This window comes from Nuphar pumila, chromosome 2 (assembly GCF_984573655.1).
Source record: "Nuphar pumila chromosome 2, dmNupPumi1.hap1.1, whole genome shotgun sequence".
Lineage (NCBI taxonomy): Eukaryota > Viridiplantae > Streptophyta > Magnoliopsida > Nymphaeales > Nymphaeaceae > Nuphar > Nuphar pumila.
In genome coordinates, this window is record NC_143250.1 from 27,002,636 (window position 1) to 27,022,297 (window position 19,662).

General features: G+C 36.7%; 1 protein-coding gene across 1 annotated transcript in view; it reads left to right on the top strand.

Annotated features, from left to right (window-relative positions):
• The window catches only part of KEA2 (K+ efflux antiporter 2), a 133,081-nt gene that overhangs the window by 52,288 nt on the left and 61,131 nt on the right, over nucleotides 1–19,662 (top strand). The window contains exons 8-12 of the mRNA XM_089995496.1: nucleotides 7,003–7,071; nucleotides 7,354–7,419; nucleotides 10,102–10,191; nucleotides 10,626–10,730; nucleotides 10,826–10,954. Of these exons, the coding sequence (XP_089851622.1) occupies nucleotides 7,003–7,071; nucleotides 7,354–7,419; nucleotides 10,102–10,191; nucleotides 10,626–10,730; nucleotides 10,826–10,954 (459 nt within the window). The remainder of the gene's footprint in view (nucleotides 1–7,002; nucleotides 7,072–7,353; nucleotides 7,420–10,101; nucleotides 10,192–10,625; nucleotides 10,731–10,825; nucleotides 10,955–19,662) is intronic.

The window sequence follows — 19,662 nt, forward strand, 5'->3', positions numbered from 1 at the left end:
CCGCAGCTTAGGAAACCTGTTACGGAGTCTAGTGGGGGAGAGTGTCAAAACTTGGGACCTTGTATTGCCTCAAGCCGAGGTCACATATAACAATTCCATTAACCGGTCTACAGGCAAATCCCCGTTCCAAGTGGTTTATGGTCGGTCACCCACCCATGTCGTTGATCTAGCCCCTGTGTCCGATATTCCAGACGCATTTGATGCCGTCAAATATATGCGTGATATCCACAGACAGGTCCAAGCCAAACCTGTTGAAAGCTACGAGACCTACAAAGCTTTTGTAGATCAAAGTCACCGCGATGTCCAATTTCAAGTCGGTCAACTAGTTTGGGTTTACTTGCGTCCCGAGCGTTTTGCCGTATGCCAAGTTGAGTCCTAAGAAGTATGCTCCTTTTAAGATCCTTCGACGATTGAGTTTGAATGCCTACCTCCTTGAGCTGCTCGACGATTGGCATATTTAGCCTATTTTCAACGTGTCCGATCTGTATGCTTACTGTGGAGACAAGTCGTCAGAGCCGACTTCTTCCCAATCAGGGGAGAATGATGCAGGGCAGGACCCGATTGGATCCATCGTGCCACTCGATCCACCACAAAGGGCCGACGATCGGACCCACGTGTTTGATCTCATCGCAGGTACGGAGCCGCGACGCAGGGACGTACCCCTGCGCACCTACTCCAGGCGTGGTCCAATTCGAACATCACAGAGCCAGCAACCGACTGAAGCCGACCCGGATCGCGATTCGGGTCCAAGACTGGACCCGCGACCCGGGTCCAACAACAATCTTTAAAAACCCTCTGCTAGGGTTTCGTAAGAGAGGATATTGATCTCTTGACAACAACCTTGTCGTTTCCAGCAATTTTTCCTTTCTTTACCTACTGTCTTATTCATTTTACATTGTTTCGTTCAATTTCATTTATCGTTCAACAAATGTTATTTGATCATTGAAGTTGGCTATTTCAATAAAACGAAGATTAACACAGTCACCATCATTTTGGGTGACTGTTTTCTCTTATTTCTACCCATTGCTGATCGTGAGAGTTGCATCACCTCATCCAGCTAGCAGATACGTTGCAGCCGACCATCCCACTGCATCAGATTATTTCTTAAATTTCATGATTTTTTAGTGTAAGAATCAGTGTTGTGAAAAGTGTTGAGGTGTAGCGAGGCGCTCCACCAAAATCTGAGGCGTGGCGTAAAGCGTAAGCCTCAATTTTTTTTAGAAAACTTAAAAAAGCTATAAAAAATATCTAAAATTATAAATAAATAAAAAAATCTTTATTGATGAAGCAACAACCAACAAGAAAACAAAATCTCAAATAAATACTGAAAAAATATGAGATTAACATGTAAAAGTAACATTAATGCAACAACTTGATCTATCTAAGTATCTAAAAAATAAAACATGGGCATTCATTAAATTAAAAAATAACATTAACAACAAAATGCATCTTAGCATTAACAATATAATGTCATAATTAGAAAATGCATGTTAGCATTAACAACCAAATGTTAATATATTTGTCCAAAACTCTTCAAAATGAGAGTGTTAACATTTACAATTGCAATTGAAAGACCTAAAAAAACATATAATGGCCATAGCTATACGATGTGAATTAGGTCCTAGGCTCTTCTTGTGTCTCATCATCAGTAATATCTAAGTCTTCAATGTCATCATCTGAGGAATCCATATAAATAGGTTGTCCTTCATCTTCATTCTCTGACTCTTCATCATCTGCACTTTCTTCCTTCACATCCTCGGTCACTTCTTTTGTTTTTCTTTTTCCTGCAATAAAAATCATGTATTAAAAAAATATAGCTTTATATTCATAGCAAGGTAAAAGGAATTTAGCTTTACCTCTATCTCTTGAAGACCTGTCTTGCCTAGAACCAGTTTGTGAATCATGAGGTGAAGTAACTTTTTCAATAGGCACATGCTCAATGACATTTATGTCGAAGTTCGGATCCAACCATGAATCCTACAACCAATTGGGATCACTAGGCAACACTGGCTCTTCCTTCTCCACAATCCACTTATCGTATGAGTCTATATGATCTAGACATATAGGGTCTTTGGTAGCCTTCCTCCTCGTATTTCTCTCTCTTAATTTTATATTGTATATTAAAAAACCAAATGCATTCATCTTCTCTTGTTCAAGTCTATTCCTCCATTTTGTATGCACCTATAATTTCAAAGCATTGATTATCAATTATAAGATAATTACACTTATAAAAATGTATTTTACAAATAAAATAAAAGGTCACAAACCAATGATAATGTACTTCAATTCCTCTCACAGCTCAATACACTGCATGTCAAACTTAGAATTCGAATTGCAAAATTCATCAACTTAGGATTTTCGTGCTCAAATGAACTCCACCAATGAGCTGCATTCAAATAAAACAATACAAAATTGATAAAAACATTAAGAATGTCATAATTAACCAAAACATACAAAAATATTAACAAATAACAACATAATTGCCAACTTACCAGGGCTCTTTAATTTTCTTGTTGTAACAACTGCCTCTCTACCAAACAACCCCTTTGCATTGTTAAATGCATCGATTTGTGTTGTAATTTTCAACTGAATATTTGCATCAGAAACTAATTTTTCAACACAATCATAAAAGTCACCCATAACTTCTTCATCAGGGTTGAAGTTGTCAGCATAATGAAAATGTGGATTTAAATAATAGGCAGCTGCATGCAAATGCTTATGAATTTGCAAGTCCCATCGTCTATGAATGATATCTCAAATAGGTTTATATTTTCTTTCAACCTTATTAAGGTTTGAAGCAATTTTCTCCTTTGCTCTATCCATTGCTTCGTACAAAAATCCTATAGCAGGTTCTTCTGCATCAACTAATCACAACACTTTCACGAGAGACAATGTAGCTTTAATTGCATATGATATCGCAGCCCAAAACTTATGATCATTAAGAACAATATGAGAAATGTTCTTAGCATCCGCTTTTTTATAGTAATTAAATGATCTAAAATTTGAAGATAAGAACATCGACTTCAACTCTTTCTTATAACATCCAATACTATGAAGTGTGATATATGTTGTGGCAAAATGAGTGACGGCTGAACGTAGAAGTTCTTTCTTCTTTGTGAACTTTCTCATCAAATTTAATAACCATGCATGACAATAAATATATCTTGTAATTTTTTTTGCCTTTTCCACTGTATCTTTAAAAATTGATATCTTTCCAATATCTTCTAACATAAGATCCAAGCAATGCGTCGCACATGATGTCCAAAAACATGTTTTTCCTGCTGTTAACATATTTCCAGCTGCCACATAATTTGGTGCATTATCTGTAATGAATTGACCACGTTACTTTCACCAACTTCTTCAAACAACTCACAAATTTGCACCAGTTTTTTCCATGTCGCTAATGTCAACGGACTTTAAAAATACTGTCCGAGGTGAGTTGTTCACAAGAAAATTAATTAAGTTTCTTCATTTTCCATCTATTCAACCATCTGCCATAATGCTACAACCAACCTTTGACCATTCCTTTTTGAACTCTTTTAAAATTTTGTGAGTACAGTCTACCTCATCCTTCAAAATCCACGGTCTAATCTCGTGATAAGAAGGCGGTTTGAACCCTCGCGCTTAATTTGCAATAGCTTCTATCATTGCACCAAAATATGGACTGTTCCATAGATTAAATGATAAGACATTTAAAAAAAAATCTACTAATGGCACAGCATACATTTTTTCTTTCATTCCTTTTGAAAGCAGTGTTTATTGTGGTTTGTCGTGCTTTTTTGTTCACAAAGAGGTCCATAGGACCACCTGTGCTTGTTTTTGCATCACTACATGATCCACTGGTTTTTTTGTTCACATTATCGCCTGTTGATGATCCAGAATAAAGACTTCTCCCGATATCCAACTTGTTTTGTTCTTCTTTTTGTTTTTTTTGCTTCCGATCCCTTAGATGATTTTGAAAAAATCTTTTCACATCAGGTGAAACCGATTCGTACATGCTTACACCATGTTTTGTGCTTACTAAGTGATGCTTTAAGCTATAGATGCCTCCTGTAGTCTGTTTATGACAGTAATTGCAAATGACATGTCCTACGATTTTGGGATCTTTAGTGGGATTTGGAACTTTAGTTCCATGATCCCATCCTACATCTTTTTCCACTGTTCAAGTGCAAAAAAAGAATAAATAGACCCAAGAATTATAATGGTTAACTATGATACATTCATACGGCATTACCGAACAACCAAATTATCATTTTGAAGCAAGTTTATTAACAACAAAAGTAGAATCGTTTCACTTTCTACAGCTGCATGCTTTCTTGAATTAAAAAAAGCAGAAAAAATTAAAAAAAGATAAACATCGTACATCTGTGCATGAACTGCAGCATAGAATATCAGCATCCTTGTGGACAAAAAACAAACTGCTTGTATAAAAGCAATTCGCTGCTGCAAACTACTCAAAACCATAGATAGCACACTCATGGGCTCTGATGATGAGCTGCAACTTGCTCTTCTTGCAAGTCTCTCAGTTTGTCAGGTTGCATTTACAAAAAACGGACAATCTTTTAAGAGGCAAAAGGTGACATACAAACATAACTTTCACGCAAACTGGAACTGTTACTAATATCATTGTTGAAAGACAGAAAAATTACTAAGGAGTTATTCAAATGATGCCCAAAGCTTGTGTTTTTGACCCTCCAAACAAGGGTTCGTTTGGATGACACTGAAAACCAGGTTTTTAAGCTTGGTTTTTCAGTGAAACCAGCCAGGTTATGTCTGTTTGAGTGACACTATAAGGCAGGTTTTCATTGAAATCATGATTTATCAAAAACCAGACCCAATCAGTTTTTTCATTTGAGAAACCAGGCTTATTGGAGCTGGCTTCTCAACCCTTCATGCTTCCTGTCATGCCTTCCATCATTCATCAAGTTGGCTGGCACATTCAACGATCAGAAAATGGTTGGGAACTTGGGATGTAATATTCCATGACACATGGTGCCATGCTCGCCATTTTTTTTATTGGTGGCTGGCAAAAAATTGACCAAAATTTCTAACATAACATGAAATGGTTTTCCACATTAACTGAAAAAAGAGAGAGAATAAATTAGAATAGTTGAATGCATTTTCTGTGCACGAACTATAGCAAAAAGAGAGACAAAATTTGTGCATCTGTGCATGAACTAGAAATTGAAAAAAAATAAAAAATAAACATCGTAAATCTGTGCATGAACTACAACATTTTCTCAATTAGAATAGTTGAATGCATCGTATGAAAACAAAGAGAGACAAAATCCATCACATGCCATCATAAAGATGAGAAAAAAACAGAGGGGTGAAAAAAAAATGAAAAAAGAGAGAGGGGCGACTGTATCACACGCGCGAGAGAGAATGTTGTATCACGCGAGAGAAGAGATAAGAAGAAGAAGAGGAGAACGAGAGAGCAAAAAAAAATACATACCTGTTTCGGGGCTCCACCACGCGAAAGAGGATGTTGTGAGCCTGTGAGAGCCGTGAGGGAGAGAAGGCTGTGAGAAAAAAACAGAGATAGGGGGTGAGAAAAAAAAACACATAAAGGGGTTGGTAGGGCTTTGTTTAAGGCCCTTATTTTTTGGTCGAATGAGGGTTTTGACCCTCATTTGACCAAATAAATCGAGATGTGTACGCCTTAGTCTGAGGCGCGCCTCGCCTCGAGGCATGCGCCTCAAGGCCTATGAGGCGCATGCCTCAAGGGCTAAGTCACACGGACTCGGCTAGGGAGGCGCCGCACCCGAGTCGACACGCCCCGACACGGGTGCGGCTTAGGATAGGGTCCAGACTCGGTCAACGAATCAAGGCCGAGTCCATCCTCATTTTGGACTCGGTCAACGTTGACCGAGTCTATATTCGTTCATTTTTAAGGTGAAAAAACTAAAAAAATTGGTTTTTTTATATATATAAAGACTGTGCTGTGCACTGTCGCTGTGCACAGTCACAGTTGTGCTGTGAGCTCTGCACAGCTGTGCACTGTGACAGTGACTGTGTTGTGCACAGTCACAGTGCCGACTGTGCTGTGTGCACAGTCACAAACTGTGCACTTTATATATATATATATATATATATATATATATATATATATATATATATATATATATATATATATATATATATATATATATATATATATATATAGCCGAGTCCCCGTGTCCAAAATTTTTAAAATTGCGCCGCACCCGCACCCATGTGACATAGCTCAAGGGTATTGCGCTTTATACCTGCGCCTCAAGGCACAAAGGCCCTCGCCTTGAGGCGAGGCGTGCTTTGTGCGCCTTGAGGCACATTTTTAATAACACGGGTAAGAATTATTTTTTTAACAAAATCTAAAAAAGATGACTGCCAATTTAGAGAAAGCACATGAAAGTGGGTGTGAAGTGTGAGAGAAAACACATAAAAAACATGAAAAGTAGAGTGAAAGCATATAAGAGGAACACATGAAGCATGTGGAAAGCGTAGAATAAGTGTGGGAGAATCGAGATTCTCATCAAGTTTCGGAAGTGAGGAGTATCACACCTCCGAAGCGAGCTTCCAAGGAGCGGCTTCCCACCTATCTAAGAGGCTTTTGGTAACTCTGGTTTGGACTTGCATGCTTTTTTCTGTGTATATGCATGCTGCTACAATATGATTATCACTTGTCCATTGTATTCATCCCTTTACCGTGCATACTGCAAGGTTAGACCTATTTATTTTACTTGTATTTATTTATTTTTAAATGATGAAGCTAGCATTTAGAATTGAACTTGCTTTAGCTTGGAAGCTTATATAGTTTGAATTTTATCTTCATCTCTTGTTCTGCAATTTTTTCATAGCTTCATCTGCTGTGCTGCTGCTTGTTTTTGTTAGACAATGCTACTTGTAAATCCAGTTATGGCCTTACAATACTGCCTAGTATTTTGTGAGACTGGAATTTCATCATTATAATAAATTGGTGAATGAATTTTAGTAGCTTATTTGCTTTTACTTTCCCTACAGGTCCTACAAGAAAGAGGTGAGAGTACATCACGTCATGGACGTGCAACATTTTCTGTTCTGCTCTTCCAGGTATTTCCAAAAGGGCTATTTTTTTGTTAGTGGTACATTGCTTGTGGAATGTGGATTATTTTTTTTTTTGTTTTTGGCACATAATTTCCTATTTGCGTTAGTTATACCTCAATTGGTGTTCTCCCTCAAAAAAAATTATATCAATTGTAGCTATAAGTTTCTCTAATCTAGCATGCTAGTTTTCTTTGCTTACATGGTACATGAGTTATCATTTCTAGAAATGTTCTAATTACATGTCTTTTGTGTGCTCTGTACATAAGTTAACCTTTGTCACCTTCACAGGACTTGGCCGTGGTAGTGTTATTAATACTGATTCCTCTGATCTCACCAAATTCCTCGAAGGGAGGGGTAAGCTTTATAATCTTCCTTCTTCAAATGTATATATGTAGGTAAAAATTTAAGTATGTGTATACACACACATACTAATGAAGATACAGAACTATTGAGTGAAAATTACCTTCTTTTCATACTTTTTCAATTTTTTGGTATATCGGACCCTATGGTTGTGATCAACATGGTTTCTTTAGTTGGAAATGGGTTTTGAATCATATGATTCTGACATGCAAGTGGCTTTTCCGAGAGCTTCAAAAATCAATGGCCTACAATCTATCAAACTTTCACTACTGGAAAAAGATGTTCTCTTACATAAGAGAGGCATGGTCCAAGGTTGGATCCTTGGTAAGCAAGCCGTGCTGAAGACATCTATGAGGTCAGATTGAATCAGTATAGCTCACATCAATGATTTCCAGCTCAATGTTTCTGTAGTCTGTACCTTTTTAGTACCAAATGTGCCATTGATAACTCTGCATTGTTTACTGTGTAATTATTTTAGCAAGTAATTATGCCTAGGAGTCTCATCCTTTTAAATCCAGTTATTTGGTTTGTTGATGCATCGTTCCCATTGGCATCAGACATACAATGTGATGCATGCTCTGCAATTTGTTTTGGTTCTTGGGCACATAAAGGACTAATTACACAAGCATCAGGTTAGTTTGTTCTCCAGCAGATGAACACCCACTCTGGGAATGATTCATGTCTGAAGTATCCATGCTCACTTGGACCAGCTGGGTGAATTGCTTTTAGAGATCTTGCATATCTGAAGTTTGTTTCTTTAAATTTAATTTCAGAATTTGACCTGTAGCTTCAGCACTCAACTTGGCTCACTTTGAAGGTTAGCACGTAAAAGTGCTATTGCACTTTCTGTTCAAACTTCAAAGAACATTCTATTGTTAAGCCGCAGCTGCACTGACAAGATACTTTCTTATTCAGATATAGTAAATATAAGTATACAACTTGTAAAATATCGGTAAAAGGACGACATCTATTTAATTTACTTCATCTAATAAAAGTATTTTTTGAAGAATAGAAATTGAAAAATAGCCTGCAATGCAATGCAGTAGCAAACATAGACCTATATCCCTTTCTAATTAATATCTTTTCATATGTTTGTTTGATGATGCATTTCTTTGCCAAACTGTCGTTTCTTTCTTATCTTAGGTAAATTAATGGGAATTTATACTGCTAATTGCAATGCACAGGCTTCAGCTTTTCCATTACAGTAGAGAATTGTGAGTTGGTATGAAAATGGGGTAGTATCTTCAAGAACTGATAACCTTACAATAACCTCAAAATGTGGTAAAATTGTGATCCTAAGTCACCAATGCCATTGATATTTTGAAAATTTCATGATATGAACAGTTTTTTTTGCTACAGCCAATGTAAACATGAATTGATCATGATATTTTCAAAATTTCGGTGATAACATAAACATTGCATATTTGAAAGTTTTTATTTTATACATTTTAAATATATATGTTATTGATTTTTTGTGTCCTTTATATTAGATTTTTTTCTAATTGTTCTTTTAATTTTCATAAGAAAAATACTACTAAAGCCTATTATTTCTTATGTTTCCTTTTTTTCTTTACATTTTAAATTTCTTTTAAACTTGCATGTTTTTCCTGAGAAAATCAGTTTTTAGAAAGAACCCCCAAGGAAAACCATAGCTGAGAAATTGCAGAGAACAATATTGGTGACTATGCTTGTGACCAAGTCATGAAGAAACTCATAAAATGATATTTTTAGTTTACTTATCTACAGCTTGTTCCCATTTTCTATTTTTATAGAACTTCCATTTAGTACCAAGCGTGTGTGTGTGTGTGTGTGTGTGTGTGTGTGTGTGTGTGTGTGTGTGTGTGTGTGTGTGTGTGTCATGTCTGTTTCCTTTCCATTGCATAAGTTTCACATATCACAAGGTTGGCTTAATTAGGTGGACATGCACTGATGGGTAGGGCTCATAAATGAACCAAGCTGCTCATGGCTCAGTTGAGCTCTTGCATAAGGCTCGTTCAAACTCGTCAAATGAGCGTGGCAAGCCGAGCAACAAGCAGTTCATGTAGTGTTAGGGAGCCAAGCACGAACAATGGGTGTTCGTATCGGCTCGGTTTTGTTTAGATGAGTTTATATAGAATTTATGTATGTCCTTTTACAAAATTAAATGTTAGCTCAACTGGTTTGATGGGTCTGTATGTAAGATTTGGAGTTCCATTATCACTGTTGTATCTTTGAATAGATTTTTTTTTCTTTTTTAACAAGCCAGCTCGGGCTGGGCTCATCTGGCTTGGGCTCCTATGATCTCAAGCTCGGCTTGGCTTGCATGAGCCAAAATAACCGAGCCTGAGCAGTATCTTGATGTAAACGAGCCAAGCCCAAACAGCCTGTGTTCAGCTCATTTGACTCGATTACCAGCCCTATTGATGGGCTTGGATCAGATGTCCATTGCAGTATTCTTTAGTGAACTTTCGATGTGCTAACTGAAAGGCCAAACAGTAAGAAGGTTGTTTTCATACCCTGAGGATTTGAGTCTTTCACTTAATTGCTCTTAAAACAAATATATGCAATAGGATGTCCAAAAACAGCTGCAATTTTTCTGTATATCCCTGATAATTCCAAGTGACTTTCGCTTGTCTTTAAGATGATTTTATGCAGTGAGTGTTGCCTGTTACATGTACAAAATCTTGCTTGTTCCAGGTTGGTTTTCAAGCTATTGCAGAAGCCCTGGGGATGGCAGCTGTAAAAGCAATAGTTGCCATTGCTGCCATAATAGTTGGAGGACGCTTGGTAAAGTTGACTTAAATGTTCCTCTCTTTTGTATGTGATATTGATGTCAGTGATGACACACATTATTTATGTAGCAAAATGTAGAACTGGGATTTTCGAAAAACATGTTTCTGAGTAAATTTTCTTTGTTTTTTGATGTGTTATGGACGTCTCTCAAAAAATGGAAGCACGGTTCTGCAACCGCAGGAAATAAAATCAATATACTTGAACTTGACACCTAAAATATTGCTGCCATTTATTTGTGAGAGTTCCACTATTCAATCCCCAGCTTAATTAAACATTCTGAAATATTACAAGTAAAAATAAGAATTTTAATTCTTGTAAACTGTCAGAGTTATGTGGTTTTTACTATTATGTATTTTCCTTTGCACTTTCTAATATGAATGTGTAGATGTTACACATGTTTAATTGTTGCTTATATTTATTAATGGCAGTTTCTCCGTCCTATATATAAGCAAATTGCAGAAAATCAAAATGCTGAGATATTTTCTGCAAATACCCTTCTCGTTATTCTGGGTACAAGTCTCCTTACTGCAAGGGTAAGCAGGCACCTAAAGGCTGTGGGTGCCTTTTCTTTTTTCCTTGTCCTCCTCTTCCATCATGTTTGAACTATGTTTAAATGCTAACTGGACAGGCTGGACTTTCCATGGCTCTGGGTGCATTTTTGGCTGGTCTTCTCCTAGCAGAAACTGAGTTCTCTTTACAGGTCGAATCTGATATTGCTCCATATCGTGGCCTCTTGTTAGGTCTCTTTTTCATGACGGTATGTATATTTTCCTCCTATTCCCCCATACCTTTTTTTTTCCTACCATACTTAGTTAGCTCTTGTTTAAAATACCTCCATTCTTATGATAGTTTTTGTTAAGCATGAATGAATTTCTTTGGAATGTGCCAGAGAGGATTGAATGTAATGCAGTTCCCTTTTCATTCTTCTGTTCTTAGAAGTCATTAGATCTATGTGGAGTTATCAATAGCAGGCTGACTTTGGGACTCGGCAGGTCAACTCAGTGACTTGGCCGGGTTTTGTTAACTTTTTTTTTATGTAAAAATGAAGCATTACTTATCATGAAAATAGCAAAAAGCTACAAAATGGCATGAATACTCATAAAATCAAGAAATAAATAAAATAACATCATGTTAAGCTACAATTAAGCTACATTCACTCATTTAATTATACAAAAACAACTAAGCTACTGTAAAACTTTATGTTGTGTAACAAAGATTATGATTAGCCATCAAAATCAATTGATCAAAACAAAAATTAAGAATAAGCATTAAACTTCAAGAAATTCAACACTTCTAAAATGATTAGTAAGTTTAGCATTTATTAAAAATGTTAGGGAAGGCTGAGAAGCATACCTGTACCTCAATGACATAAAAAACAAAACAATTAGCAACTACCAAAAGTCTATCATAACTTTCATTTTCAATTTGCAAATTTAATCACTAATGGTGATTCTACTTTCTAAATTTCTAATAAATCATGTTATCACTCATCACTATTCAGTATTCACCATAATTAAAAATTTGTCCAAAGCCTTCAGTTATTATAAAGTATAATTATAAAGTATAAACTACAATGCAAGGTTTGTCAGCTGACTTAATTATATAGGAGAGTGACAGCATTTCCTATGACTTCTTCACCTTCACCATTGCCAACTTCATCTTGAACTGCTTCATCAAAAATTTCAGCATCATCCTCCAATTGCTGTAAAAAGTGCTTCAATTTATAATAAATAAAAAAAACGAGACACTCATTTGAGTTAACATCACTAAAGTAGCAAAAATTGAAAAGGAATAAAATATATAGGAAAAAGGTGCGGTAAATTTAATCTTCATCTCCGTCTAAAACTCGTGTGATCCATGCATCCACAGGTGATTGCAAATATATGTTGTCCAAAGAAATTGTATGAAGACTAGTTTTTTAATTGTCTTTCATGCAAACACATACTATGGTGAATGAATACTAACTTATTTATCTTATTTTGAGCTAATTTATTCCTTCTTTTGGTGTGAATTTGGTCAAATGTACTCCAGTTGTGCTCACATCCAGGTGAGGAACATGTTTGGTCGAGTATACCCACAACAAATCTTTGGAGATAAGCGGCACCTATGCCATGCATCTTCCACCACATTGCTACACACAAATATTAACAATTTAAATGTGTATTAACAAGTTATTGCTCTAAGTTAAAAAATTGATCATGGGCAAAATTCTGTCATTTATGACTAGTATAATCAATTGCTCATTATCACCTGGTTTATGTTCACTTCTAGTCATAATAGTTGTTGAAGTACCAAAGTCTGCTCTTGCATCATCAAACAATTCAAGCTAAAGGTAATCATAAACAAACACTTGCTGATAGACATAATATTGAAATTGGATTGTTTCAACAAAATATAATAAAATAAATTAAAATAAACAGGTAAACACATTGCACAAAGATTCACTTACTTGCATGCCCTTAGTCTCACATGCATATCTGTCTCCAACCATTCAATGCATTAATTTAAACCACATTTTATCTCCATGGGAATAAGTAAAATGAAAGTGCACAAAGGTGTTCTTTTTTTTTTTAAATTAAAACACCATTTTTGGTTGTGATCCTAAACACTAAAGTACAAATTGTTTTATTAAAAAAGTTCAATTGAGGCGATCAATTTAATAAAACCGACCTTTTTGTAATTTCTCTTGTTTTAACCTCTTTTAAAATTTAAACTAAAAAATCAATTAAGACTATTTAAGAAAACTAACAAATTCTAAAATATTCCATGATGCTCCCTTTTCGAGAATATCTTATGAACTCAATGCATTTTCTCCACTTATCCTTCTATAGAAAAGTGGGTCCACTAATTTGAAATAGCTTTTTATTACCAAAAATATCTTGATTACGCCAATTTATAACCTTTACCATGGTTATGTAAGGTATAAGACCAAACAGTTCTTGAACTAAACCTAATAATACATAAGAGTGAAAAAAAAATCACAAGATTGCGCTTGTAGGTTATGTCAGAGCGACACTTCACTTAGCATACATATCTTGTGTCATGTCATGGCACGACACTTGGACACACCAAGACATTTCATATACACAATCAAAACCATGGTTGCTAGTCGAGGAAGCAGGAGCGGGAAGCGAGGCACTTTCAAAAATTTAGGAATCGGGAAGCGTGGGATTACTTAGAAGCGAGTCGCGAACCTTCTCGAAAGCGAACCAGAAGCGACCTAGGAAGCGAGGCGGAAGCGAAAAAAGAAGAAAAAAAATTAAAAAATAAAATGGAAAAAGAGGGAAGCGTGCGTGTGTGTGTGTGTGTGGGGTGGGGGGTGGGGGAGCGCATTTCCTATAAAAGAGAAGCGCGCTTCCTATAAAAGAGAAGCGCGCTTCCCAAAAAAATGGGATGCTTCCCCAGGTGTTTCAGAAGCACGACGTTTCGTGCTTCCGAAGTGCGTATCGGGGAAGCGCGTTTCCCCTACTATAGGGGCGCTTTCGGTAACTCTGATCAAAACTGTATTGGACACAAACAACTTTGTGTCATTAACTTTATCTATTTCCTTTTTTGATTTTGGTTACCTATTTTGTGCTCGCTTCTTTTTCTTTTTAAACTTGTCATCAATTACATTATGTTTCAATTTCAACTTAGTTTTATCATTTGCTGTTTTCAATTGTAGAGATTCATGATTAACAATTGCTATTCAAGAGTTTGCACTAGAGATGATATTCATGTTTTATTGCTTATAATATATATACATATATATATATATATATATATATATATATATATATATATATATATATATATATATATATATATATATATATATATCAGTGTCATCCATATCGCTGATATTTTGAAAATGTCACAATCATATCATGATAATTTTGAGAAAAACTCAATTTTTATATTATAAATTTACATTTTATATTTTTGTGTTTCTTTTATATTTTAAAACTTGTTTCTTTATATTTTTGCAAAAAAAATGCAAAACTTATTACTTTATTATCTTTTTGGTTATTATTTATATTATTTTCAATTTTTTAACACCAAAGATTTTCATCGAGATTTGCCAACTTTTGAAAATCTCTCCGATAAAAACCCTTGCTGAGAAATTACCTTGAACTATATAGGTGACTATGATATATATTAATGTGTAGCTTCCGGACCAATTATCTCCATAGACCATCCCAGACCCCTTTTAAAAACATATTTGCATGTATTTTTTGCTTAATCTAAACTTGTAGATGTGATTGTAATGAAATGTGGTCAACACAAGCAAGTGTCTCTTAATAGCAAGAATAACATACACAAATGAAGACCACTTATGGGCTAAGATGCAATTACAAACACAATGCCACGTGGGCACGAGAAATGACATAAAAAATATAAGGATTTTATTGAGACAATGCTTGAGAACAAGCTTAACATCCAAGAGGGTTCATAACCCCTATTTATACACAAAAAAGCAATCCCAACAACTAAAAAAAATATAGTTGTTGGGAGCACTCCCAACACGTCTATTTCAAGAGCATTATAAGGACTATAACACCCTTGATAAAAAGAATAAATTACAAAAATAATAAAAACCTAAAGTGCTCCTAATAAACACAACTAATTACATAAGGAGAAATGACTAAAATGCCCCTAATGGGTTTTACTTATTACATCAAGAAATATATATACATATTAATGTATATATATGTACACATGTAAAACAATAAGTATATATATGTTTGCACACACACACACATATGTATATATATATATATATAATTTAACACTCCTTAAACTTACGGTGTAATTACCAAAAGTTTGTCAAGCAAAAAATGAAACTGGAGAGAAGGAACATCTTTCGTAAAGAAGTCGGCCAACTAAAATTCTGATGCTACATATGGCTGGATGATAGTATTCTTCAGGTACTCTTCACGAACATAGTGTCTATCTATTTCAATATGTTTGGTATACTTATGAAACGTGTGATTGCGGCTATGTAGATGGTCGTTTTATTATCACAACCTAACTGTGAGAAACCGAAGATTTCACATAGTACTTTTGATCGAAAAATCAATCTAATTGATTTCGTACCCTTCGTTCGATGAAAAAATAGATCAGATTCTATAGGATCAAACCCATGGGACTTAAGGAATGATGGAGGGGAATAAAAGAAAAAGAGAAGGAAAGAAAAGAAACCAGATTCCAAATGGACAAATTCAAACTCGAAAAGGTCCTTTCTGATTCTCGAAGAATGAGGGACAAGGGGATTGATCGAGCAAGATCTCTTCTTCTTCTTATTATAAGATCGTGATTGCATATGCACCTCATGTCTTTTAATAATCTTTTCAACCACATAATTTCAAATGTTGTGGTGGCCATAGCATGATACTCAGTTTCGGTTGATGACAACGACACCTGCTACTGCTTCTTGCATTTCCAAGACACCAATGAGTCACCTACAAACTCACAGAACCCGGTAGTTGAGCGTCTATCATTAGGATCTCCTCCCAATACAAAGTCGGTATGAGTAATTAATTCGAGTGGTGAGGAGGAAGACAAAACAATCTTAAATATCTAATGAATGTAACACCCCAAAATTTTAACCCGAAAATACGTGTTTTTTTTTTTAAAAGTGAATGATGCTAGGATTGATCCATGTGTTAAAATATTATGTCTCTTTTAACTGTAAACTGAAATATCCATCAGGGGTATTTCAGTCCTTTTACTCAATAGGTGTCAGCCACCCTAATGGGCTAACATTTTACTTTTTCTTTTTTTATTTACTTTTTTCTTTTACACCTTTTTCTTTTTACACTTTTTTTCTTTTTGACTGTTGCGAAAGGGACAACTCCATATAGTTGTTGGAGCTGCCCCAACAGTCACAAATGTGACCGTTGGGTGCAGCTCCAATAGTCATATTGAGTTGCACCCTGTGGCTTCTTTTTGCATTATAAATAGGCCTTAGTGGCCCTTGTAAACATATCCTTTTTTGTGAGTGCATATGCAATAACAATGCTTTTGTAAAGCCCCTCTTGCTAACTTATGAATTGAAGTTCATTTTGTTTCATGCTTTTGTGCATGTGTATCCGTGCCTTCGTGCACTTGTGAGTGTCCTCCTTTGTGCCTTTGTGCACTCTTTGTATTTCTTGTATTGTGGTGTTACACATTATCTCTTTTTATAGAGATTTTCACACCATGGTCCTGCTGCAATCAGGTAAGTTCTGAGGGTTCAGCTTGTGCACAAACGCTAGCATTTAATAGCCCACTAAAATTAAGTTCACGAAAGAAACACCAAAGACAAGATCGATTTGTCATGAAATACAAAAAATACAACAAAAAACATTTATTTTTGTTTGGCTAGAATTTCAGGCATGTTATATGTATTTCTACTCAGCATGGGACTGGATCCAATTCCTGCATTGGACTTCGATCGAGGTCCCACTCATAATTCGGTTCCAACTCAGAAATCTGAATCCAAAATATCAAAGTGCCAAGACAATTTATGAACTAAATGTAAACATAACGACACTCATGTGCACAATGGTAGGGGAAGGCTGAAATTGACTGGCAGTATGGATTACATGCAAGATATCAGGTCTGGTAATAGTCAAGTATGTGAGGGCCCTAATTAGGGGTGGCAATCGAGTAGGGTTGGCGGGTCGTGTCGGCGGGTTGGCAGGTCAGCATACCTAAACACGAACCCGACCCATTTATTAAATGGGTCGGCTGTGGCAAACACGAACCTGACCCATTTATTAAACGGGTAACCCGACACAGCACGGTTAACCCGTTTAATAAACGGGTCGGGTCGGGTTCGGGTAAACGGGTTGGCGGGTGGGTTGCTACACTTGCTCGAGAAAACCCTCAGTTCGAACGAGCTTCAGAAAACCCTAAGTTCGAACGAGTTCGGGAGAGCCACTGACATTCTCTCCACAACCCTCGGCTCCATAAACCACCGATTGAAATTCCCCGCCTCCGGCCGGAAAGCTCCTACCTCTGGCCGAAACCGGTCGATCACCGACCTCAACTCCGTCAACGGCTGCGGAGAGAGCGAGAAGCAGTTCTCCGCTCCAATTTTTGGGATCGGAGAAGCCATCACATCGAGCGTCCGACTCAGAGTTACCGGAAGCGCCTAGCTAAAAGGGGAAGCGCGCTTCCCCGAAGCGCGCTTCGGAAGCGCGAAACGTCGCGCTTCCGAAGCGTGGGGGGAAGCGTCCCCCTTTTTTGGGAAGCGCGTTTCCCTTTAATGGGGGACGCGTTTCCCTTTAATGGGGGACGCGCTTCCCTTTAATGGGAAGCGCGCTTCCCATCACGCTTCCCCCACGCTTCCCCCTCGCTTCCCCCACGCTTCCCCCTCGCTTCCCCTATTTTTTTCAATTTTTTTGTATTTTTTATTTTTTATTTTTATTTTTTTCGCTTCCCCCTCGCTTCCGAGACGCTTCCTAGGTCGCTTCCTAGGTCGCTTCTGAGACACTTCCCGAATCGCTCCTAAGTGGTCCCACGCTTCCCCGCTTCCTAAAATTTTGAAAGTGCCTCGCTTCCCGCTCCCGCTTCCCGTATCGCTTCCCGCTCCCGCTTCCTCAACTGGCAACCATGGTCCGACTCACCTGCCGGAGCACAAGCTCCCACTCGAGCGCGATCTCCTTGCGGACCTCCTCCTCGATTGTAGAAAACATGGATATGTGTTGGAATTGTAACGACCCCAACTCATACCCCTTGGAAAATGCGATTTTTTTTCTAAGAGTTGCGGAAAACTTCCCAGAGACCCGGAGTTCTTACAGTTCCAATTTTAGCTGGATAACCACACGCCACATACGAACTTACATTTATCATCCATAACCAACCAACCAAACTCTTTTATTAATGAATCTATAATAGTCTCATACTCAAGTTAAAAGTGAAGTAACAACTGCAGGAAATAAAAAAACTAAAAGAAACAAAAGTAGAGTCACTCTGTCCGTAAGTGAAGCAGTCTGAAGCAATTATGACCCTTGTATCCCCTCAGAAGCGAGTCGACTTCACTGATCACCGGTGTCTGCGAAAGACCAATAAAGTAGGGTGTCAGAATCCGAAGAATCTTGCATACAAGTCCCTCTAATGAATCAAATAAGAATAAATGACATAAATAAGATTCATGCATTATTTTAGAGGGATACCGTTATAACCAATTTATAAGACAATTAACCACTCATACAAATAGGAAACAAACATTAAGCATGAGAGAACATTAACTAAACAACATGGATTACAATTTAAGCAATAAGGGCATTTAATATGCATTTAGGGAACATCATGAATTCATCAACATATAACAACTAAGGGAACAAGTAAATATGCATGATCTAATGCATAGCAGGAATATGCATGATTTATGTGCAATGCATGAACCCTTTATTATCTTTCATTTAAGCTTCCCTCTTTCCATATGCTTACCATATTAAATGCATACAATTTAAGTTCTTTTTAATTACCGTTGCCCGCGGATACACCAAACAGGTAAAAATTCTCGAGGTCAAGTTAGGTTCCCAGGGTAGTTTAACACACAATTTGTATTTTATTACTGGGTTCCAAACTTAGCCCTCGATCGATATCAGGAAACTGCATCATCCATCGGAACATTGAAAAACAACATCCAATGTCGGGGACACCATGGAAAACAACATCCACTGGCGTCACTTTCTTTGTATACCAAAACAACAACTGTGCAAACATACCACTCTCAGGCAAAGTGGCAGACTTTTTCTAAAACCGTGGGCAGGAGAAAAACTTCAATATCGGGTTCAGGGGCAACAACAACGCACACAAATTTTTTGTATCCTCACGGTTTTCCCAAACTGCAACATTCAAGATTCCTACACTAAAGTAGGGACATCAAGGAAACATAAATTACACTGTTCTTTACTTTTTTTTATATTGTTATCAATTCATCTCTTTTACATTTGCAAATCAACATGGAAAATTAATAACATAAGCTTGCAAATCAGCATGCCAAGCTCTTTACGGAACCACAACCCGTGGCAACAGAGAACAGTGCAGTAAAACCATAATAACACTTTCGATTTTTGCAATGCATAGAACAATTAAAACAAAGAGCAACACCTGCTCACGGCTCACACAGCTCATGATGATCCAATTTGATCATCAATGCATCCATATGCAAAAACCATGAATAACATGCCAATATACATTCTTCCCACATGCTTTTCAATTCACATTCATGTATAAAAATTTAAAAATGTGCATGAAATAATATACACATATGCACATGCATGAGTTCCCATCTTCATATTCATCTCACGCTTTTAGGTATTCATGTCAAATGCATGATTTCGTTTTATGCATCTACTCATGTCAAATGCATACTTTAACATCACAGGTTCATGTCATATGCATGCTTTCAATTACGTGAACACTCATGCAATGTTCTACATACAAACACATTAATTCCATGCAACTCATGCATAAGAAGCCAATGTTATA